Consider the following 25,611-nt stretch of genomic DNA (forward strand, 5'->3'; position numbering starts at 1 on the left):
ATCGGAAATGGTGGGAAAACAAGGTCGGCCGTCCGTTGGATCCCCGCATCCCATCTCTGGAGAGATCGTTCATTATGTTTCACTTGTGTGAGTGAAAAGTATTTACGTTAAAAGTAGGGCAACCACAAATAAAGGGACAGTGAGGCTCAGCCGTCCCTCATCCCTGGTGGCAGTGTGTGTGTGAGTTTTAAAAATGATACTTAGTCTCCCTCAGTTAAAGGCACAAGAAAACAAAATACTTGAACTGAATGTGAATGACCCAGTGGCTATAGGTCATCCAGTGTTACTGTAGCTTTAAGTCTGACCTGCATGATGTGTCCAGACAATTAAAAACCATACATAAAAGCTCCAGGTTCTCTCGATCAGTATAATTGACATATACACAGGTACCTACCCATCTAAGGATAGCTGACAAGGCAAATACACTTTCCATGTATTCTCTCCTGCCACTGACGGGCGTGTTTTCAGGGCTGATGTCCTGTAGCCCAATCAAATCATTCATGCTTCAGCATATTAATGTACTGTATTAATCCATGTCACTGCACATCTTTGTTTAGTGATTTAATATGTATGAGTCTGTCTAGTCATCAAAACCGCGCTGAAGCTTCAAACGGCCCTCCCAGGTGATGTTACAGTGCTCTTCCATCAGAGGTTCCTGAAGCACAGGTTGGGGGTTTCATGAGATGATCTCCAGAGTCTGTTTTTGACATCTTAAAAGTGTGATATTCAACTTTAACCATAACCGCAACCAATCCATCCATCAAGTAATCAGTCTACAGTGGGAAGCCCCCCCCCCCCCTCCACAAAATCAGTGAAATCTACTGATGGGGCCCCAGGAAAATGGGGTTCATGACTCTCTGGCACTGTCTCTGTTATTTTGGTGGTTGTTTGGGACCCACCAGAAATGACACTGTATGTTTGGAGAAGGTCCTCACCAGCTGAATGGGAGAGGCATAAACCTGCAGCTTCTATCCAGACAAGCTGGGCCTTTTCCTACAATATCGATCAATACTATGTTTTGTTTTTAGTTGAATGCAATTTGCCATCTGCAGCTACTTTGGATTTTAAGGATTTTGCAACATTCATTAAACACGTAGAAAACGAAAAATCAGGACAGAGATCTCGCCCCTATCTTGATTGTCCTACATAAAAGGGATTTCACTACACAGATGTTTTGCATTTTATTCTCACATTTGAGGAGTCCCATTTCATCCACAGGGTCTCAGAAAAGTCCTAGTTTATAACAAATCATGACTTTCCAATGATGTTTTTTGCAGTGTTTCTTTTCCTGATACTGGTAATTTGTTAATATCTAAATTCAAATCGTAAATATCAAATTTTATAATCACATACTTTGTTTTAAATTCCAGGTTATTATTGTGGGAGTACATTTCGGAGTTCTGCAAAGTAAGACTGAATTCACTGGCAATCAAGCATACATTAGCTGCAGTCCCGGATAGAGATCATCCTTCCCCATTTGTGATGCGTATTTCAGGCTGGGAGACTGAGGGAGGCTGAAAACATGCTTTTTATCAGTAGACACCATTAAAGACACCCACCCTCAGGTCCCCCTTTGCCCTCAGCTTCACCCTTTAGCCACGAAAGAAGTAGAGCAGCTATTCTGTGACATAGCTAAAGGTGTGGCAGCTCTGGATGTGGCAGCTCTAGGTGTGGCAGCTCTAGGTGTGGCAGCTCTGGGTGTGGTAGCTCTAGGTGTGGCAGCTCTGGGTGTGGCAACTCTAGGTGTGGCAGCTCTAGGTGTGGCCAGGCAGCTCCAGGACAATGACACCGCCAGGTTGGAGACAAAGAGAATTAATCCATTTTGCCTGGACTTGGCTACTCTGCTGGCTGAGGAGTCTCTCTGCCAAACCGGCATGGAGCCCAGCTTGGCGCTCTCTCCACCGCTGTAGCTTCTGCCAATTCAGAGAGAGCCGATTTATGCTTGCCTTTCCAATCCAGTTCTTCGGACCAGCGGATTTGGCCATTTGCATTCAGGGGTGGGAAATGTCCACAACGATCTTTAATGCTGAACAAGTTTTTATAAATTATGCATTTTACCTGTGGCTGTGTGATTAAATGTTGACTTTCGACATTGTGTGTTGCGCAGTTGATCTCTTCCACCATGAGCGGTGGGCTCCACGTCAACGCGGCCCTGCGGACACAGCCATGTTCCGGGATCGCCCTGCCCAGAAGTATGGCCCCCTCCTCTCAGCCGGACGCCAGACCCCTGGGTGGCAGCATTCCCCACCCTGGTGCCCAGGCCTTGCTAAGCACCAGAGCCTCCTCCAACTTTTCCAAAGACCTGCTGAGAAGCTCCATGCAGAAGAACCAGCGCCAGCTTCAGCACCACTCCAGTGCTTCCAGCAAGGCTGTCGTTGGGTCCCGCTCGGCCCACAGCAGTCCCAGGGTCCCCAGGAAGGAGACGCTCAGGTCCAAGGACACGCTGGACGTGGCCCCTGGCTTCCTCTCCTACACGGCTCCACGAGACCTGAAGATAGCCGCCAATAATCACTGCCAGCCAGGCCGCTCCTGGCAAGAGAGGATGGATAACCGCTATCAGCAGAGGATCGTCTCCGAAGAGGGACCCTCCGGGATGAGAAGCGGTGGCCTGCATCTCTGGCCGCCCGCTGCCGATTACACACACAATCGGAACAAGCGCTTTCAGAACAACGACTTTGGCGGCTTCACCAATCGGGAGGTGGGCACCCTGGATGAGGAGTCTGCCATCTACCCCACGCCACGATCATGTCCTCTCGAAGAAGGACAGGGTAACAAATTAGCAGGGTGGAGGCAGCCATCGAATGTCAATATGGCGGCAGTGGCACCGTTCGTGTACAGGTCTGTGCCGTTACCTGGCTCTCGTGAATTATTAGCATGTGACCATTATTGTATTAATTGAATCGTATTGTGTACTAAGTAAATCGTATTACATCATGCATTGTTCTTCAAATAGTACCAGTTAACCTGAAACAAATATTTATGTATTTAACTCATTGATATGCATTTAATATTAAGTCATAATAATCTGTGAATCCATTCTTTAAATTCCAGTGCAGGGTTCTCAAAAGAGTCTCATTCTGTGTTTTTTCAAAAGCCACTGCCTTTATGATCATCCTTCTGTTCTCCCTGTATATTTCTGTTCCATTATTGTGTTTTTCGTCTGTGGTGTGTTCAAATCGCCCTTTTCACGGCATGTATACCAGCACCCGAATCTGGCAGGACGGCCTGTTTAGAGGCGATGGCAATGTTTCAGATCAAGAGGGAAAAAACTGCTTTGCTTTTTGCCAGCTGAGGGTGCAGATAATTGCAGATTTTACTCCAAGAAATGCATTTCCACAGATGAATCAGCCGATAGATTTACAGTGGGCGATGTGCAGAATTTAAAGAAAACCAGTTCAAAAATCAGCAAAGCACAGAGTGAGTTTTGCTGACTCAATTATCAGAATGACACATTAGACATGTCAGTTAATGGAGAATCCTTCTTTGGGGAGGTTAGGATTTAAGGTTTAATCATGTCATGTAGTTGCCAGATGTCAAATAGGAGGCAGTTGCTTTTTGGATCGATAAATAGCTGTTTTTTAAAGTCAGCCCTTCTCTCTAGCTGTGACACATTTGGTTTGATCTTTTTTCTTTTCTTTTAGACTGCAGGTAAAGAAGGATGACTTTGCACCAATGGAGCTCGTTGGAAACTCATCGGACTTCATGGAAGTTTACTGTGAGGACCTGGGTGGGTCATTCTCCCTTCCGTTTACCATTGCAAACACCTGTGAGGGGCAGGTGCTCAGACATAAATATAGCCAAAAGAGGGGGTCCGCATGAGGAGCACTCAGAACCTCAGATCAGTAGTTGTTTGAGCAAAAGGGGTAGATGCTCATGCCCCCCCCCCACCTCGCGCTTGATTCTAAAACTGGTTTGTTGTTTCAGTTTTGTTGAGAAAGACATGCGGAATGGTAGCACAGGTCTCCCGCTGCTCTGAACCTCTGGACTCGCTGGTCCTCAGTGACTTACCTTCCTATTAATCCACTTCCAGTTTTTGGATGCACTCCCACTCTGCAATTAGCTACAGATTAATAATGATATAAATCAGTCTTTTTATCTTTTCCTGCTCTACCTTTCCCTTGCTCTAGCTCAAAACAAAAAAAAAAAAAACACGACTCTTTTTATAATACATAACAAAGCCTGAGGAGTAGGGTTTGTCTGTGCCCCAGAGCATCCATATCTACCTATCTGCTTAAAGCTTTAAGAATACATTTTATATACTAAATAAGGTGGCATTTCGTTGGTCAAAAAACCTCTAAAATATTGTATATGTAAATATATGAACATAAAAAATAATCTTGTCATGGACAGTATTACACCTATGTCCTCAAGAAAAAAAACACACTGACTTACAACATTTCCATCCATCCACATCCATGCATATTCTGTAACTTCCAGGACAGCAAGTATGCTTAATTCTGTTTTCCTGTTACCTTCACTTTTTCTAATTGCTTCTTAATGCAGTGTCACTGCTTTGCCTTTTGAGATGTTTTTTTTTCTCTTTAAAGAGAAGCTGGATGAGAAAAACGTGTTCAGCATATCTAGGTTTAAAACACACTTTGTACTTAAATCAAAACGAGGCCAATGGCCTCGGAACAATCAAAACAAAGGGCAGTAGCATATGGACCAGGATACGCTTCACAGGGAAAATGGGGTTATTATTAATATAGACTAAGATAAATAATGAAGTAAAATCATACACTGTAGGCTGAATAAAATGTATTTTTCAATCCTTTTAATACATTTTTAAATATTCAAATATTTCAGTCACGAATAATCAAGCACACGAGCCAAAAAGACGCATCTTGGCCACCCATCAGCCTGTTAAATGTGTGTAACTGTAATCATTACCGTGTTATTTAAACAGATATCTAACAGTGGTTATTAAACTAATGCAAGGTTTTTTGCTATGGCTTCACGCCACGTCTGCGCTAATGAATAACTTCTTAAATGAAAGTCTGACGCCAAGTTCGCAAGCATTGAAAATAAAGACACCCCGCTTGATCTGTAATTTAGAGCTTAATAATTCTCATGCCTTTTGACACAACATGACGGGATAGTGGGACACTGATTAATGGCAGCAGTGATGAATTTCAAATAATTCGGTCATGATACTTTATTAATCGTCATGCAAATATATGGGTGGAAAACCTATTTTGAAATGCATTGCCTGAACACGTTTTCCAAGCAGCTCTGAATAAGTGCGTTCCTTCTGCCTTTTCTTAAAATGCTTAAATAACGATAAAAAAGGTGTTGCTGCCTTTTTACTCGTTTTATATATATATATAAAAAACTTTTTAAAAACCCTGAATATTCGCAGCTCTTCAGCACAACATCACTGCTTTGTTTTAGGTTTAAACCGGAAGCTAGACTGCCGATGTAACGTCTAACGGAAATACGTCACAGCCATTGTGTGCATAGAGCCAATAAGCAGAGATCTCCCCATTCGATATTGTATCAATATTTGTTTGCCAATATGATATGTATTGCGATTTTTAATGGATTTGGCTGAAGAACGTTTCCGGTCTACATTTAAAATAAAGACAATGGTTGTAGCTATTAGCCAAGTTCTCCCCAAACGAGCTTGATGGGCCGAATGGCCTCCTCTCGTTTGTAAATTCCTTATGTTCTTATGTAACTGTGCACATATTTGTCTTGTGCAGTTTGGTTACATCATTTTCAGTTCATAAAGATAATGAAATGCATTAATAAATTTCTTTTTTTTTTTTTACCTTGGCAAAAGTTGCAGATGGCTGTACTCATGGCTAAGCATCCGTTACCTTTACAGAATCCAAAGTTTGCTCAAATTTAAATTGAGATGGTGCTGGAATAGTCTCTGTTTACTCATTCCCGACAGCACTACAGACTCACGCACGTCAGTCCCTTAACATAATGTGCATGCAACTGGGCAAATATGTTATCAGTAACAAATATGACCAACATAATTACAAAAAAATTGATTTTTAACTATGATAGTGGTCTAAAATGACCACCTCAAACAAATCGTCATTTGTAACTGGCTTGGTTTGTCCCCCAACTCTACATAATAGTTTGTCCATGAAGTTGTGTCACATTCAGTTTTGTCTTTGCAGCACAGGAAACAATGAGCATCATTCAAGAAACCCAACATGCGCACAAACATGACATATAATCCAGTTGTTAAAACTGTATGGCTGTAAAAAAGGATTTCCGATGGCAGATAACCAAAACCAATCGTTTATGGTTTCTGAATGAAACCATTTTCTAAATGTCACTGTGGTATATGGTTTTCTATAATCTCTGACAATTCGCTGCAGTATTTTCCAAAGGATTTATTAAAATCCTTTTTAGAAATTCCAAATTATATCTGCCAGGAAATAGCCTGCCATTTTGCGAATGCCGTTGCTGTAGTAATCCGTAACCACGCCGATCCACCTCTTTTTATCTGATGAGGATAATGACATTTCCAGGGATTAAACACTTAAACCTGCTTACACCATCCGAATAGTGTCCGTAAAATTCCAGGGAGCTGATCTGGAATTTGCACGTTTTTATTCCAGTCACATTCCACATTCGGTGGAAAACAAGCAATGCTAATATTAATGACGGCACCTCGTCCAGATGCTGCTGTCTCCTGTGTATCTGATGACAGCACATTTGATGGCCTGAGAATGAAGCATCCAAAAAAAATCAGCCACTTGCATTGATTTAAGTGCTTTATTGAGAAAGGGACAGTGAGTCCTCTACTTATGGCCCCATGAGTGTGAACTCGTGGCTCTGATGTCTGCAGGCAGCTTAGGGCTTCCTGAATGCACGTCATGTGACTTTAAGAAAGGCAGCTTACAGAATGGTATGAAAATGTTTTAACGTGTGTTTACTAGTCAGGAAGGGATAGCCTGACAAAATCATTCTGTTCCATTGTTAGCCAACTGTTTTACTCCTAATTACTCCAAATTATAAATTTGAGTTCTCCAGTTTATCAAACTGGTGGGGGGGGGGGGGGGGTTCTCCTCACTGGTGTCCATAAACCGGAGATGTTTATCCCCAAATCACCCCGACCTGTCCTCAGAAGCGTAGACGATTTTATCAGTGCTTCTTTCCTCCAATCATCATTTTTCCTCGTAGATGCAATCTGTTGAAAATTGAAAATAAGTGACCATCAGACAGGAGATATCTCTATAGTCTTTCTTATATCCACACAGAAATGGAAATCTCCGCGCTTCATTGGTTCGTTCAGTTTCGTCTCGCTCCAGTACAACTTTGGCCTCAAAGCCTGTCCTGAAGTTACATTAAATTCAGAACGAAGGGACACCAGAAGAGTGCACACGTGTGTCTTCTTTAGTGCTCAGTCTCTAGCTGGAAAATAACCGATAAGGTCTTCATCCAAACCTAAAAGCCTGAGACTGAAGCAGAATTGAGGTGAGGTCACTGAGGTTTGCTGCAGTGATTTTCTGATCTCCAGAGCCTGAGCTTCATGTGGAAAAGTGGACCCACCAAGGCTGTGTGTGAATTCAGGGGCTGTACCCTTCAAGGTACGCAGTCTATAAAAGGTGTAGCCATTATAGGCTGCGTTTTCCAAAGGTCAGACATTAAGCGTTGTCAAAAAGGATCGCCTACGGATAATTTCCTGTTTGCGTCACCAGCTGTTCCCGCACTTACCTCCGAGTCACAAAGCCCTGCCCCTATTGCCCAGCCGGGACACACCCACTTTACCTCAGAGCAATGAATCTTGGGATATGTTGGGCTGTGGAGGATCCCTCAGGTAGATCCTTTGCGACTCGGCCGAAGAAGGACGCATTTCTAGACCATATTTGAAGGAGCCTTCAAATGGGACAGCCTTGTTTTGCCGCTGTGATGAGAATGCAGGCTTAGAAGGGTGCAGTCCCTGAATTCACACACAGCCTATGTCGAATTTAACCTTCAGATACTCCCTGGTCTTGCTAGCAGCATGGAACACAAACATCGTTTGCTGAGATGTCATTTTAGCAGCGATTTAACATACATCCATCCATCCATCTCCTACCGGGTCGGGTCGCGGGGGCAGCAGTCTAAGCAGGGAAACCCAGGCTTCCCTCTCCTGGGCCGCCAGGAGTCCTCCGGGGGAATCCCAAGGCGTTGCCAGGCCAGCCGAGAGACATGGTCTCTCCAGCGTGTCCTGGGTCTTCCACGGGCCTCCTCCCAGTGGGACATGCCCGGAGACCTCACCAGGGAGATGTCCATTTAACATCATGTGCTTAATTTTCTGAGGCTCTATGGAAGAAAGAACCTTTAAAAGGCATGCAAATGATAATGATTGATGCAGTGATACACAAGTGCCTGCTTATCTCATCAGTATTAAGTGATATATATACATTATCCATAACTGCTTATCCTGCATGAAAGTTGCATTTATATAGCGCTTTTCAAGACACCCAAAGTTCTTTACAGAGGCAATAAAGCTTATTAACCACCCCCACTGAATAGCCCCCACCTGGATGATGCGACGCCAGCCATTCTGCACCAGTACGCTCACCACACAGTAGCTAAGGTGGTGAAGGGACAGGAGAGAATTTGTCAGTTACGTATAGGGGATGATTAGGAGATTTAAAAGGGCCACAGTGGACAGTTTTAGCCAGGACATTAGGGTACTTATATGACCTCAGAGATTCAGAACTTTGGTTTTACGTCTCATCTGAAGGAGGGTGCCATTTTGTACAGGATGACAGTGAGGCTGCAGTCTATCCCAGAATGCACGGGGCACAAGGCAGGGGACAGTCTATCCCAGAATGCACAGGACAGAAGGCAGGGGACAGTCTATCCCAGAATGCACGGGGCAGAAGGCAGGGGACAGTCCATCCCAGAATGCACGGGCCAGAAGGCAGGGGACAGTCTATCCCAGAATGCACGGGGCAGAAGGCAGGGGACAGTCTATCCCAGAATGCACGGGGCAGAAGGCAGGGGACAGTCTATCCCAGAATGCACGGGGCACAAGGCAGGGGACAGTCTATCCCAAAATGCACGGGGCACAAGGCAGGGGACAGTCTATCCCAGAATGCACGGGGCAGAAGGCAGGGGACAGTCTATCCAAGAATGCACGGGGCACAAGGCAGGGGACAGTCTATCCCAGAATGCACGGGGCAGAAGGCAGGGGACAGTCTATCCCAGAATGCACGGGGCAGAAGGCAGGGGACAGTCTATCCCAGAATGCACGGGGCAGAAGGCAGGGGACAGTCTATCCCAGGATGCACGGGGCAGAAGGCAGGGGACAGTCTATCCCAGGATGCACGGGGCAGAAGGCAGGGGACAGTCTATCCCAGAATGCACGGGGCAGAAGGCAGAGGACAGTCTATCCCAGAATGCTCGGGGCAGAAGGCAGGGGACAGTCTATCCCAGAATGCACGGGGCAGAAGGCAGGGGACAGTCTATCCCAGAATGCACGGGGCAGAAGGCAGGGGACAGTCTATCCCAGGATGCACGGGGCAGAAGGCAGGGGACAGTCTATCCCAGGATGCACGGGGCAGAAGGCAGGGGACAGTCTGTCCCAGGATGCACGGGGCAGAAGGCAGGGGACAGTCTATCCCAGAATGCACAGGGGCAGAAGGCAGGGGACAGTCTATCCCAGAATGCACGGGGCAGAAGGCAGGGGACAGTCTATCCCAGAATGCACGGGGCAGAAGGCAGGGGACACTTGAATGGGACAGTGGTGCATCTCAGGACACTCACACAAACACACACAATATAATGGGTAATTTAAAGCTTTAGATGTTTTTGAGCTGTTTGGGAAAGCTGAAGTATCCAGAGGAAGCGAACACGTGGAGAGTAAGCGGACGCCATGCACAGTCAGTGGTGGTTAGCCTATACAGAGGTTAGCCTATACAGAGGTTAGCCTATACAGAGGTTAGCTTATACAGCAGTTAGCCTATACAGCGGTTAGCCTATACAGAGGTTAGCCTATACAGAGGTTAGCCTATACAGCAGTTAGCCTATACAGAGGTTAGCCTATACAGAGGTTAGCCTATACAGCGGTTAGCCTATACAGAGGTTAGCCTATACAGAGGTTAGCTTATACAGCAGTTAGCCTATACAGCGGTTAGCCTATGCAGAGGTTAGCCTATACAGAGGTTAGCTTATACAGCAGTTAGCCTATACAGAGGTTAGCCTATACAGAGGTTAGCCTATACAGAGGTTAGCTTATACAGCAGTTAGCCTATACAGCGGTTAGCCTATGCAGAGGTTAGCCTATACAGAGGTTAGCCTATACAGCAGTTAGCCTATACAGCGGTTAGCCTATACAGAGGATGGCCTATACAGCGGTTAGCCTATACAGCGGTTAGCCTATACAGAGGTTAGCCTATACAGCAGTTAGCCTATACATTCGATGTAAAATATCCAGTCATCTATAAAATACTTTGCTGTCTCTTTCACATGAATGTTATCTTGATATTAGCTTGGTCTGTCGTAGTTTTGTTCTGCTTAAATTTGTATTTTTCTAAGCATGGAAACAAACTCGGAATTAATTAGCCGTAGAAATTTGGAAGCTTAAATAACTGATTGGCAAAACAGACAGAGTGATGTGAAATGTGACATTTTTTAAGCATTGTAATCAATAATAGGGATCCCTGGCTGATCTCTGCCTGTATTCCCGCCCATTGCCAACTGCCTTGTTGCAGTTTGCGTGGCTTTTCTGTTTGGGATGTTGTGGCGAAACAGTTTCAGATCTTTCCTTATGCTGGCGCTGCACAGAACAGCCAGATTGTAGCACTCGCTCGCTCGTGAGGTCTGCCTGAAGATCATTTAGAAGATCTCGTTGCATCTGTTAAGCTGTTGTGTTTTTTCCAGTTCATGCTAAGGAAGTAACAAGACATAAGCACTGCAATAAATCACTCAAACACTAACAGTGAACAGTTTCAATTGGACGTAATTAAGATTAACTGCTGATTTTTCTTCACTTGCCAGTGATCAGAGCAGTTAGCAAAAGGAGAAGCGTTGAAAAGCCACCTTTCAGTGTCTCTCTGTCAGTGATAAGTGCCTCCGCCAAAGTCTGTCTTCCTCTAAGTTTTAAAGTCGGCCATTTTAAATTAAGTGAAGCAATCTGAGTGTTTCCAGAATCTCCTACAGATTTCAGAAGCTCTTGCCATAAGGTGCCACTTGATGAAATGAGCACGAATCGAGGCGCTTTAATTACCTGCAATGCAACGTGAGCTGCAATCAGCGCTTGTGCATTACTGCAAGTTGGTGGAAAATACTCCTGGGAAATGCTCAGATGAAGCCTTTTGGGCTGTTAATAAAATCCTATTATACAGAAAGGCAGTAAATGGGCAATTAATTAATATGCTATTAATACTGCTGAAGTATGGGCTATAGGTTGATCAGAATTATAAGTCCATTCATGGGTGTATGCAGTGTAGTGCATTTCTGTGTTTTTGCGTTATTTAATACCCCGCCGGGGTGAGGGAATCGCATTATCACCAGCGTAGCCTGAATCTGCTGGCTTGCGTTCAGAATGGCATAATATCGCATTTTTCTTCATCAGTGTTGTGTGTTCTTCAGTTGGCTAGAGAAAACTTTCCGTATTCGCTGGAGCCTCTGCGCATCCAGGAATCAGCCTTGTTCCCTAGTGCCAGATGCAGTTGTCGCAACCTCCCCTCCCACACAGGCAAAATCTTGCGGTGCTGGTTTGCAAACCCGCCAGTAGGTGGCCCCAGACGGGGGCTCACCCCAGGGAGACTCTCTGGCATCGTCCAGGAAGCTGTTCCACTCGCAGCTGTGCTTTCCCTGCTCTGCCTTGGCCCAGCTACAGCCCAGGAGAGACCGGAGATGTGTGGGAAAACACAACAAAAACACACCAGACACCTTCTCCCCTACTGACCCAGAGAGAGAGAGAGAGAGAGAGAGAGAGAGAGATGATCCAGGTCTATCCTTGCCACCAAATCCATTTCCATTCTCCCTCATTGCGGCTATTGCATTGCAGCAGCCTGAGAAGAACCAATACAGAAAAAAAGCTTCTGTATGTAGTTTGCTTAGCTCTATTTCTTGCTAAACACCACTGCTTGTCACGACAGCAGAAGAAATGGCAGGTACACAAATGAAAAATAAAATCCAGCCAATTTGGGGGGGGGGGTCAACAGTCAAACTGCTTGCCTCAGGCTTCCAGGGAATCGGTTTTGAATTCCGGCCCGGCTCTCGATGCCCCCCCGCAAACCCAGAGTCACGCCGCTCAGGTATCTCGCATATATGTGACTCGACGTTCACTGGCATGCGGACAGTGATGCCTTCCTTTAATTAATGTCATGGTCCCTTGGGCTGCATTTGCTGGAAACTACAGGAGAAACTGAAAGAGGACCAGCGAACGAAGAAGGGGAGGGGTTGCATTTAATATGAAATTTTTCAGTACGAGTATCCAGTGGGGGGGGGGCTTGAACCCACCTGGTAACCATCTTACACTGTGATGGGATGTGAAACCCAAGAGAGGACAGTTGTCAGGAGGCAGTAAGTCAGAACAGGAAAAAGCGATCAAGAAAGTCAGCTGACTTCAGCTGGGCTGTGGTTTCCACACGGTTACATGTATATATCGTAAGCTAAAGAAAATGATTCTGACGTTTAATTTATTATTTTTAACACTTGGGATCTCTGATTATATTTACAGGCCTTCGCTGCTTGGAAGCAAATCTCTGGAGTGAGGAGAGAATATACAGTAGTGTGAGGGGAAAAAGTGAATGGGCCAATGGGCATGATTCTCACGCATGACTCACGGTTACATTTATGTGGCTTGCTGCTATCTATCACGCCATGTGCTGGACTCCGTAAGGGAGGGTGTAATACACCTGGAAATGTTTTATTGTGAGAACAAAGTACAGGGGGGGGGGGGATGTTATTACCATAAGAATATAATCAGACAGAAAATGAGAGAAAAGGAAAAGGTCAAAATATCCATACTACACATTAAATACTTTTTCCACTGTTAATAAATCATTTACGTCATTTATATATGAGAAAAATCTCATGATTTAATGTATAGTATCTATTTTAGCTGCTTTTACATTATAATACAATATGGACAAGGAGTCATATATTCAAATTGTAATGAACTTATCACAAACCAGCCAAAGTTACTGTTTCAGAAGAAGATCATTGTAGTGTTAATTATAATTAATTCATGAAAAGCAGTGAAAATGAGTAAAGATACTTATATTCAGAAATGTATTTGAAAGTATTCGAATAAATTTATTGTCGAGCAGTCAGTCAGACTCCCTGAAGACCTGTGCGTTTCTCTGCACCTAAAGTGTAGCAAAATATTATTTGTCTTCCCTTTACGTGGTTGACAAGCTTGCAGACATACATAAGCGTCTGAGAAACGCAGCGTGTGAGACGGGGGACGTCTGCGCTCCGTCTTTGTCAAGCCTGACCGTGAAAGGGGAAAATGCACTAGCAGTGATCCAAGCTGTGGGGTTTTCACTATCGTTAGCTGATGTAGGAAAACCTGCACATATCTGCCAAGTTAATCCATCCATCCATCCATCGATAGATAGATAGATAGATAGATAGATAGATAGATAGATAGATAGATAGATCTCTTTGGGAGGCCTGAAGAACAGAGTCACTGAGGATACATCCATCCATCTATCCATCCATCCATCATCTTCTACCCCAAATGCATAGGGCCTATATGGGATAGTTCAGCACAGGGCACACATATACTACGTGGAATTTATAGACCTCACTTTCCATCCCAACGTGTCATTAGACAGTGGGATGTAATCTGAGCACCTACCGGAAGCCCGCAGAAATGGCAGAGAACATGAAAGCTTTGAAGACACAGCAGGGGTCAGAAGGCGTGTGTGAAGCCCCAGCACTGCCTACTGAGCCGCGGCCCAGTTTAGACATTTTACAAATATGCGCCATAATAATATAATCAGGTGTTTATTGTATCCATGGATGGATGGAAACACAGTCTTTACGTCTGTGGGTAGAGGCCAGTATAGTATCGCCACCCCACCAAGATCCGGGGCAATTTAACTCAGAAACATCCTCTTATCAATACGGCTTATACAGGCATTTGTAGAAATACTGGAAAACCAGAATAATTCCTTCATATTGTTGCAAAGATGGATATATATAATTATATAGCATTTTGGTGCTGTATGTAGATAAAGGAATTTATAAAATATTTTCTGTTTTTTCGCTAACAAACCTACGGTCACCATGCGATGTCTGATGCTGGTTGCCTGGTTTCCATGGAACATATTACTGCACTGAGGCATTGTGGGATACTCCTGAGACTGCTGTGCGCGGAATACCAAGGAAGATGCTCTGCCAGGGGGCCGTCTGGAAAGAACAAAACCGCGCTTTGGTGTCCAAATAACCAGGCAAGCAGGAGGCCGTCAAAACGGGGCAATTAGCATAACGTAGCGAAGCAGAAATAAAACGGCACTAAAATACGACAGTCAATGGAAAGACGGTAACCAAACAGATCATTTTCCATCCAAGGTAAACATCCTGCCGCTCCACAGTGTTTTCCACTTAATAGACTCGTTTGTTCTCAGATTAATCGTTAGCACCAGTGCTTAATTTTTCAATCATAAGATGTCAGAACACGTAAAATACACAGTGCTGAAATCATGCTATGTATTTTAAATTATTAATTGGAGGATGTGAAATTGCATGAAAATCGGTCTGTAAATTAAAAACCATACTTTTACTATGCTGTTGTTTTGTTGTGGATCCATAGAAATAGGTGCCGGAAGACGGCATTCAGAGGCAGCAAGGTCCCAGAGTGTGCCTCAGCTGCTAAGCTTCTGCTTCTCTCACTAGAAGGTTGTTGGTTTGAGTCCGGCCTCAGCAGAATAGCGACGTGTCTGCGGGCCCTTGAGCGAGGCCCCTAAACCCCAGCTCCATGGGTGTGGCCCTTCAGTGCCAAGTCTGCTGTCACCTATATGTGTGTCATGGATAGTAAGATGGGGTAAGTGAGAAGAGAATGTCCCCATAGATATTTTTTTTTAAAAGTAAGCACCTCTTACCACCTCTGTGTGTACCCTTCCAGTTATGTGTGCGTCCTGCGATGGATTGGCATCCAGTCCAGCGTGTTCTCAACCTTGGGCACTGTCCTTCCTGGAATAGCCATTATCCTGCGTTTGGCCTTGTACAGGATAAGTTATTGGAAAATGGTTTGCTATAATACAAATGATCAGAGCTGGATTAATTTAGCTGATCCTAGGCTGACGTCAGCATGGACATTCATAGGACGCCAATTGAACTAACCGTCCCATTTTCCCGAGGTGTGACAGGGCCCCAGGCAATGGACTAGGATAGCCTTAGCATTTATCCACCCCAATAAGTTACACCCCGACATGAAAGGTAAACAGAATCATCCCACTTACCGTGGCCATTGAACCAGCATCCTTCTGTTCACAGACCAGCATCACAACCCACTGAGCCTCACACTACCCTCACATACCTGGGAATGGTCTGTATTATTTTCCCCACGGGACTGCAGATCATTTGCAAATGTTTTGTTTTATGTAATAGCTTTCAAATAAGTCATTTTCACCAAGCAAGGTGAGAATTTGGCGCGCAAATGTTTGGTTTAATGACTATAGAAATTTAGTTTCAAGAACAGCACATTTTACTCGAGGAATGTTAATTAAAGTTGCCGACTAAAAGGGGGTGGTTGCTTTATTGCACTTCTAGAACCTTTTAATTGCATTTTTTGGCTAGTTTAAGGCTAGTTTAAGTAATTATGTTTTTCCTGAGATACATAGCATTTCATCTCTATGTTCCTTCCTAACAACGACAGCTGTGCAGAGATCTTTGTGTTTCTTAATAATTGGCTGAATAGGCACAATTTTTATAAATCTGTACAAAGGCTTGGATTGTTAGGCCAGGTGATTATATTTTCCTGGAAAGGTAGTCTGCATGAGACACCTGGTACAATCCTTGTGATAAAGCACAGTAAGAAAAGCTTTTCCTTTTTCTGTATCTGTTTTCAGCTGCAGTTGCGCAAAAATGAAATATTAAGTCATTCTGGACAAAACTGTGGGTTAAGCAATAACAGTAATGAATCAACTCATTATCCATAACCAGTTAACCAGAGCAGGGCTGCTGTGAACCTAGTGTCTATTAGCATAAGGCACCATGTATGTGACTGGGATCACATACTTACACAGTATCAGCCATTTACCGACAGCAGTCTGCCCAGCTGCGTGGATATGAACCACAGGAGGTGACCAGCACGGCAGGAGAAAACACACGCAGCTCTTCTGATTGTGAGTTCTGTACTCTACTCATCCATCCATCTTCCATCCTCTCATCCTGGACAGGGTACATGCACTCGCACGCACAATCAGACACGATGGGCTGTTTAGAAACACCAGATAGCCTGACTGCATGTCTTACGACTATAGGACGAAACCTGAGTACCCAGAGGACACTTTCCCCAAGCGAGCTCGATGGGCCGAATGGCCTCCTCTCGTTTGTATAGTTCTTATGTTCTTATGACACCTGTAAGACACTGCGGTGGCGGACATGCAAACTGCTGCGTCTGTCACACTTCCTCTGTCACCCGCTGTGCTTTCAACTTACTTTAGTATTTCTTACCAATTTGCAGATGTGCTCGTAGGAAGTTTTTTTATCAGCATTATTTGCTTGGGTGTGGTTGGGATGACAGAGTCCAGCGCAAAGGGAACATGGGGAACCGGGGCTTTGGGTCTGGGACGACATGCGTCAGGCACCAGGCCTATGTTCACCAAACAGACCGCTGTTAGGATTCATCAGGTGCGGCTCAGCTAACGGCCTCCTCACCCGAATTTGCGCCGCCGCAGTATTTTCACGGCTCTCCCTGCTTCATGCACTTATGTTTAAGGGAAGAATATCGAGTTTGTGGCATATTGTTTTTCATTGATGTTTTGTGCTTGCCATTGCCACAACTTGACTGGACAGGTTCTAAGGTTCCTTGTCTAAGGACAAGAGAAAAACAGTTATGCGTACAAAAAACAGAATTTTGTATTGAATAAATTGTGATTTTTAAAATTATTATTATACGTGTTAATATATGCTTATGTGTTGAAATCCATCTATTGAAAAGTATCAAAATTCTATTAAACATACTAATAGGATGTTAATGAGAACTTGATGAATCCTTTAGGTCCTATAGCACGGACAGCATAAGATAGAAGTCCTGCACCGATTCAGTGGGAACAGGCTAATGGCTAACGAGTGTCTCCATTTGCCATCCTCATTTCCACCCCGTCATATTTAGTGCCATAACAAAGCACTCGACCCCTTCCTATTTCCCTAACACTTACTGTAATTGTTTCTGATCTCCAAACTGACTTACATATGACAACCTGAGCAAACACAGTGCAGAGTTTTTAAATGATCATGTAATTCACTGGAGGAAAAAAAAATCACAAAGACCCATAGCACCCATGTGACAAAGTATCGCCATGGGGAAACTTTGGGCCTCCCGTCTGTATAGAATTGCATTAATTCAGTCACACTGGACGGTTTGCGACTATGAACTACAAAGGTCAGCCAGGGGGGGTTTGTGACGATGCAGATACTTGGGTATCGCATACATTAGCATCCTGCGCCTTAGCTTAGCCTCATTAGCCTTTCCTTAGCAGCAGAGATGGCAGGTAGTTTCATATCTTTATGCTTTATGGACTTGAAATTAAGAAATTTTGTCTCTGATGGGTTTTGACCTAGATATTTGTATAAAATGTGATATTCCCATGGTGAATCTTAATTTACTGCTTAATGTGCTGACCTAATTTAACTCGAAAGGTCGGTTTTTAATGCGTCCTGGAGTGTAGATACGGTGTGAGTGCTTGTTATTCCGATTCATTCTGGGTTTCCTTTGCCGAATGGCTGTTGTGAACTTTTAACATACTCTGCAGTAAATACAGGGCTTTCACGAGGAGGATCAGACTCTCGAGAAGGTCGGCTCGCTCAGCCTCTGCTGTCCCGGTTTCAGGCAGCTCCAGTTAAAAGAGGACCCCCCCTCGGCCTGCTTCAATAGCTCCTCAGTTGCTCCCAAACTTTAACCTCGTCCCGGGGAGGACAAAGGGGGCGGGGGGGCTGCAACATACCGGCCGGACGTCCCTGGTCCTGAAGAAAAGGTTCTGGGCATGGGGCCGACTCTCCCTGGACTGAGGCATCTCCACGGTCTGGAGAAGGGGGCGGAGGGAGCTCCGTCCATACCACTATGTCTGGCCAATTCTCTCTGTTGAGTAAGGCTGCACTCGATGACTAAACTGCTCCGGAATAATAAAATTGCCTGAAAAACGATATTGCGGCAAGGTCTGTCACCGCATCAAGCGAAATCAATGAATGAGCACTCTGGCAGCGCCTGGGAAATACGACCGGTCTCTGTGTAGGGAAGGGCGTAGCGTAGGCAAGCATGGTGCGGACCACACGGCGTCTCGTCCACGCCACGAGGGTCCCGGCATGGAGGATGAGGGAGAAGTCGCTGGGGACGGGGGCAGAGAGGGAAAACGATTAATGGGCAGGGATCGACCAGGAGGAGAGGGACGAGAAAACTAACTGAATTCATTGGGGGAAAAACGCATAATCTTAGGGAAGCGATACCGGTGTACGCTTTCCTTTGGGGAGATGTGCGCTTTCCTTTGGGGAGATGTGTAACACGGTGATGGGTCAGGTGATGATGTGTAAACCCAACTGTGGGATGACTTATTTTACGTACCTTCTTTGTTTTTGTGATGTAATGTTTTTTTTTTTGTTGCGGGGGTGGATGGACAGTGTTCTGTAACCGTTACAGGCCAGCAGGCCAGACAATGAGTTTGTGGGTGTGTGTGTCTGTGCGCATTTGTGTGGCTGTGCATGCATGTATGTGTCTGTGTGGGCATGTGTCTGTATGGGCGTGTGTGTGTGTCTGTGCGCGCGTGTGTGTGTGTCTGTGCGCGCGTGTGTGTGTGTGTGCGCGCGCGTGTGTGTCTGTGCGCGCGTGTGTGTCCTTTGAGTCAATGGCTCGAAAGGTGGAGGGAGAACAAAGAGATTGACAGGGAGGGTGGGAGAATACAAGGGCACATCGCCCCCTGCAAGATTTTCAGTTTTTACACAAGGTTTGCAATTTATCACCCGCCCCTTAGGTTTCATACATTATGCTAAGACACAGTGAAGCATCTTTAAATAGGAGGAAGAAAGAGAGAGTGAGAGAGAAAGAGCGAGAGAGAGAGAGAGCGAGAGAGGGAGCGAGGAAGCGAGGGTGGGCGGGTTGTAAGGGGGAGGTATTGTTGCAGCGTCTGGCTCTGCTGTCACTCGCCTGCTGCACGATTCAGCAGCAGGAGGGTCTGTTGAAGGGAGGAGTGAAAGAGAGTGAAGGAGAGAAAGAAAGAGAGAGAGAGAGAAGGCAGGAGATAGTAAGGCTGGGCAGCACTGAGGCAGCGGCAGCAGACAGACAGGAGTGGAGAGAGCAGTGCAGGGAAGACTGGATTTACAACAAAAACCACCCCCACAGCAAAGAAGGATTACTGCTTTTCTGTCACTGCAAATCCAGCCTCCTTTTTCGTTTTCCTGTAATATCTGCATCCTGACAAGGGAGAGAGGAGCCTGGGAGAATCAGAGCACTGCCACTGACTGTGTCTGCCCTCCGTCACTGATGCTTTTAAACGGTTCCCTGCAGGAGGGATGCTCGGGGCTAGCGTGAAAGGCAGAAGCATGGAGCTGAAGGCGGAGCAGGAGAGCAACGGCAACACGTACAGCCAGGCGGACACCAAGGGAGCAGGAATGGCGGCCAAGAGAGGCAAGCAGGGCGTCCCCCAGGGCCCTCCGCGCGGCGAGCTGCGTGTCTTCCGGGGCGGGAGCTCCGAGGGCCGCCTGCCGGTGCCCTCTAACCTCCGCAAGCAGAGGTCGCTCACCAACCTGGCCATCCTCACCGACACCGAGAAGAAGATGCACCTCTATGAGAACAAGTGGTGCGATGACATGGCCAAGCCGGGCGCCGCCCACCTCAAGGCGGGCAAGGCCAAGCCGGCGGGCGGGGGCGGGGCGGCGCCGCTCTCGCGCAACCTGTCCAAGTCAGAGCACTCGCTCTTCCAGGGCAAGCCCAAGCCCTTCAGCCCCCTGGCGGCGCCCTCGGTCCCCGGCAAGCAGAGTCGCATCCCTCGTGGACCCTATGCCGAGGTCAAGCCGCTCAGCAAGGCACCCGAGGACAGCAAGTCGGACGACGAGATCCTGTCCTGCAAGGCCAAGGCTAACGGCAAGAAGCCGGACGGCCCCTCGGGGGAGTCGGGGGCCAAGGGGGAGGAAGGCGACAAGCCCTTCCTGAAGGTGGACCCGGAGTTGGTGGTGACTGTGTTGGGGGACCTGGAACAGCTACTCTTCAGCCAGATGCTGGGTGAGTAACTCGCCCGCCCGTCTCGTGGCTCCGCCCCCTGCCCAGCCCCTCCGTGGGCATGCGCCATGGGCAGCAGCACAGCTTCGCCGTCTCGGTGGTTGCACACCCCCCCCATTTCTGCCATGCAGTCACCCCCTCCTACCTTCCGTTCCACAGCGGCCCACTTCTGCCCCACTGTCCGACCCGGTCCGTTTTTAAAACGTCTCCCGCTGCCTTATCGCACACACCGGTACAGCCATTTATCGTGGGAAATGACGAGTGCTGCCGATCGTAGGACCACGGTTGGGACTCGTTTTTGCGTACATGCCGCGGCGCCTGCTGCAGAGGATGCGCTTGGCTCAGTTGTGGCAGCGGAGGGACCCTCAAGCCTCCGTGGGGTTGGTCTTGGTGTCGGCACACATCTTTAGGACTGCCGGTGCTGTACAGTAGCTGCTCCCACACCTGTGCTGCGACCGAAATAGAAGCGGCCCCGTTAATCGGGTCGTGCCAGTTGCACCTCTTTTCACTACAATGACTGACGTTTTTAGACGCCCTCCCCCTCGCCAAACCACCCACCACCACCGTGGTCTTCGGCGCTTTCCCTGTCCCCCTGTCTCCGCGCCATTGGCCAAAGTAGCAGGAGAGACAGCTGTCAGACCTTTGGTCAGCTAGCAAGTAATAAAGCATTTCAAGGGTCTTTTTCTAATACTCATATTACAGCTTTATGCTCTGTCTGGCTAGGAATGAGCTCCAGACTCCCCCACCCCAGCCCTGAAAAGGATAACAGTTAGAATATCAAAGGATGGATAGACGGAGAGAATCAGTCTTTTGTTGCTATGGTATTTACTCATTGCTAATGCTAACGCTATTGATAATGCTAGACTGATGACACCAGTGGCAATGCGATGCCAGTCGCTGCTTCCAAATTAGTCCCCCTGCACAAACTGCAGCTTCTGCAGCAGGGCTGTTGCAGGGGAGCGGATGGCTAAATGACGATCTGCTTTCGGATTTTCACGCTGCATCTCTCTTGGCATCCGAGCAACACGCAGATTGCTGAGCAGAGTGATTTCTTCTGGCCTTTGTGTCCAGAAAATGGACCATTCCACACCGCCTAAGCAGGGTGGCTCGGCGATTGCTGCCTCAGTGTCTGACTTCAGTTTTAACACTGTCAGTCTCTTTATTTTTCTCCTTATTCAAATAGCTCGGTTTTGCTCCGAGCCCGATCTGTCTGCATACAAAGGCTCCTTTAAGTGCAAAATGGCTCTCAGCAGGTGCTCAAGGAGCCTCTGGTTTTATGTACAAGATCATTGTAGCACAGACGTGTTCATCCTTTTAGCACTTGTACTGTGTTGACAGGTTTCTGAATTCAGCTAATATATGATAGAACTGTTATATTTTATTCTCAAAGAAAGTTCCTGCTTCAAGTGTCATTTTAGTGCCTTTTTGCACATAGCAATTATATGTCGATTTAAAAATTTTGCAGAAAGTGGAATTATTTATTCGGCTGTTTGTTTTGGATAGTGTATTAAGGCTGTGGTGAAGGCTGTGGGATGAGAGAAGCATGTGTGTTAATAAGGTGAAGCACCTTGCCTGGACAGAGATGCGTGGTACTTTGCATGGACTGTCAAGGCCAGTAGGTGAGTCAGTGGCCTCACACCTTTGTGGCTGTTGGTTGAATTCCATCCCCTGCTCTGCGTGTGGAGTGTGCATTTTCCCAACTGGATACTCCAGATTCCTCCCTCAGTCCATTCGCATGCAGCCAGGTGAAGCTGGGCTGCTGTCTAGCTCTTTGTGTGTGAGTGCGTGCCTGTGCTGGAATGCTCTCCCATGTGGGGCTCCTGCTGCCTCATACCTCCTCCTGCCTCATACCTCCTCCAGCCTCCTGCTGCCTCATGCCTCCTCCTGCCTCATACCTCCTCCTGCCTCATACCTCCTCCTGCCTCATGCCTCCTCCTGCTTCATGCCTCCTCCTGCCTCATACCTCCTCCTGCCTCCTGCTGCCTCATGCATCCTGCTGCCTCATACCTCCTGCTTCCTGCTGCCTCATACCTCCTCCTGCTTCCTGCTGCCTCATGCCTCCTCTTGCCTTATACCCCCTTCCTGGGATCAGTTCCAGTCTCTACATGTCTCTCTACCAGGTGGAAAATGGATAAAATTAAGGAGCAGGAGCGCATCCCCAATACTGCTGTGAGAACAGGCAGCTTATAAGGAGGTAGAGCTAAGAGATGGATGGAATTAATGAATGAATGAATCTTTATTTATATAGCACTGTTTTAACCACAGGGTTTACAAACTGCTTTACATATATTTAAAAGAAAGGAATTAGCATAACAACAAGCACAGAAAAAACATTAAAATAGATTTAGTTTTAAAAATAAATCCTGTTAATAAAATACCAAATGTGGGACTTTAACCACTCACATTCTCGGTGGGGAAATTTAGTCCACGCTGTCTGGTCTCTGCCTAGGGGACTCAAACCCCTGCCCCACTGGGACCCAAACCCAGTGTCCTCTGGAGGACTCAGGCCTCTGAGTATTCAGGGGAGCCACCCACGGTCGATGTCGACCATGAAGGGACCGGAACCCCCCCTACTGCTAGTGGTACACAACACTCCAAATTTCAATACCACTCACATTTTGCAGCGCCATCAGACCACGCTATCTGGCCTCTGTAGGGGGCCACCATCTCTGCAATATGACGAGGCCACGTTTTGTTGGATAGAGCTGCAGGCCTGGCCATCCCTGCTGTCCCCCCCCCCCCCGCAGTCACCCTAACCCCATGCACTTCCCCTCCTGCTCAAAAACGAAACGGTGCATGATTTTCTCACCACTGATTAATTCCCTGGTGAAACAGCAAGTGTTTCCATTCTCAGAGTTAAGCGTAGATATCATTGAGAGCCTCCTTAAAAAAATCCAGAGAGACTTTCAACATCTGCGAGTTTTACATAAAATTCTTAAAGTGTTACTGTGGCTGAGCTTGCAAATCATAATAGTGCTTTAAGCTTTTGTCATGCTTAGTGACTATTTTCTCTCGCATGGTGTACAGTGGGTTATTCCTCTTCCTCAATGCTGGGGGACCTTTGTGTTTTAAACAGATGCTGCGAATTTTGCGCTATAAAATCCTTCTGTCACATAGTAAAATGTCATTAAACCAAATTCCCATAATTTTCAAGACAAAATGATTTGAATGCAGTTGAGACTTGTTGGCCTTTGAAAGATTGGTCACTCGTTGGTGCTTTTTCATGATGAATATTCAGTAGAATTAAATCTAGCTGCCCCCTTTTTTCTTTCTTGCTTTAGTGTATCTATGCACAAATGTCTTGTTAAATGTGTCCATCTTACAGTGGTAGCGTATTCCTTCAGTATGTCAGTAGGGGGCAGCACAGGCGCCTCATGGCTGAGGCATTATGGGATCTCTCCCTCCCCCATACTCTGTGATTGTCTGTGGAGTTTGCATGTTCTCCCTGTGTCTGTGCGGGTTTCCTTCAGGTCCTCCGATTTCATTCTACAGTCCAGTAACCTGCAACTAGGTTAACTGGTGTCTTTAAATGGCCTATAGTGTGTTATCTTCTGAATTTGGGTTTTTTAGTGTTTCGCATGACAGGTCAATGTGACATGTACAGTAGGTCATCCATAAAGACAAAAGACAAATTACTAGATGCATGCACTGTAGTAGTTACTCAAGGGACACCTGCCCCCCCATGATTTTAAAATCAGTTACTCTGTAATCCAATTGCTAGTGGTACTCATGTTTCTGAGACAGAGCCGGGGTTGTTTTATCGTAATTTAATTTAGTCTGAATTCATTTCAGATGCTTCACCAAAGGTTACAATGGGGAAGGAGTGCTCTGAATTAATGGGTGACACTTTACCTGACGGGGCACAAATTCTTAGTAATAACTCAGTTACTACTGAAATCAAGTCGTGAACAAACCGGAAACCGTCTTGCATTGCATGTTTGTTTGTTTTTCCTGTATTTTTTGTTTACATAGTGACACTACTTGAGATAAAAGATACGTTACGAGTCATTCATGATGAACACACGTGAGATCAGTATTTCACTTGTGTTACTCATTACCTGTTTCTTCAGTAGTTCACAAAGGCTTGCAGAATTAATAGATATGGTAAACTCAAGTAACTGCTTGAGATAAAACATTTCACAATCCATTAATGACAATAACACACGATCAGTATGTAATTAAGACTTAGTTTGTGGTTGATTAATGCATAAGTAATAGCATAATACTGTATTGTTTGTGCCCTGTCAACATGTCAAGTATTTCAGTGTTGCCAACATTGATACCAAGCGAGGGCAGTTCATTGCTGCTCCTGGAGACCTACCACCCCGCAGAGCTCAGCTTCAACATGCCCGACTCTAATACTGAAATTCTACTGAAGGGCCTGATTCTCTGTGTCAGGTGTGTTAAATTAGGGCTGCAGCTAAGCTCTGCAGGGGGGGTGGATTTCCAGGAGCTGGGGCGGACAGCCTTGCACTAACCTAACAAGCAATGTGCAAGCATAATTCAAAACTGATAACCAGTTTGTGAACTTTACTCTACATCTACTTCAATATGATGACCTACTTTCCCTGAATAGAAGGCTTTTTTCTCTTGAAGTTGAAAATACCACATTCATTTTTATATTGATCCTTTATACACTCCTACCCAAATCCATATTTTATGGCGAGCTTCTTCACGAAACGGGGCAATAACTAAAAGCTTATTTTAACACTAGGAACCGTTAGTTATTAGAAGTAATGTTTTGTCATGCGACGTACTGTTCAGGCTATGTGAGAAAAACAGCAGATGTTAAATGTTTGCACACGTGTGTAACGTGAAAATGTAACTGTTTTGCAATTAAATTTGGAATATTCTGAGTGAAGCTGAAACATTGAATGAATCAAAGTGTTTCAAAATTAACATTTACATTGTTCTGAGGAGTAATGAGGCTGTCTCACAAGTCTTAGTAGGCTGGGTATGACTCAATAACGCAGCTAGGAATGTCGGCCCATGTTGTGTTACACGTTCAGCTTCACTTGCGGTCACAAGCAAGCAAAGAACCCCTAGTAGAGGCTGTCCATGACTTACCCTAGAGCGTTTTGTTTTGGTTGACAACCAACCGACACCACATTGCACTTGAATAACAGAGGAAATCCCATATGAATTAAAAATTTGGCTAACGAACTGCATCGCACTAACACTACGAAAACTAAAAGGAACTACAGTTGTTTATGATAACCACTTTAACTAGCTAATTGCTGAAAAACACTGCATTTCATGGAAAC

At 45.8% G+C, this 25,611-nt stretch overlaps 1 protein-coding gene across 2 annotated transcripts in view; it reads left to right on the top strand.

Moving 5' to 3' along the window:
- LOC111853260 (neuron navigator 1-like) overlaps positions 1–25,611 on the top strand; it is a 126,720-nt gene that overhangs the window by 17,656 nt on the left and 83,453 nt on the right. For both annotated transcript variants that reach the window (XM_072715036.1, XM_072715037.1), the window contains exons 3-5: positions 2,108–2,838; positions 3,642–3,727; positions 19,637–20,350. In XM_072715036.1, coding sequence (XP_072571137.1) covers positions 2,123–2,838; positions 3,642–3,727; positions 19,637–20,350 — 1,516 coding nt within the window. In that variant the 5' untranslated portion in view covers positions 2,108–2,122. The remainder of the gene's footprint in view (positions 1–2,107; positions 2,839–3,641; positions 3,728–19,636; positions 20,351–25,611) is intronic.

Source organism: Paramormyrops kingsleyae, chromosome 8 (genome assembly GCF_048594095.1).
Source record: "Paramormyrops kingsleyae isolate MSU_618 chromosome 8, PKINGS_0.4, whole genome shotgun sequence".
Lineage (NCBI taxonomy): Eukaryota > Metazoa > Chordata > Actinopteri > Osteoglossiformes > Mormyridae > Paramormyrops > Paramormyrops kingsleyae.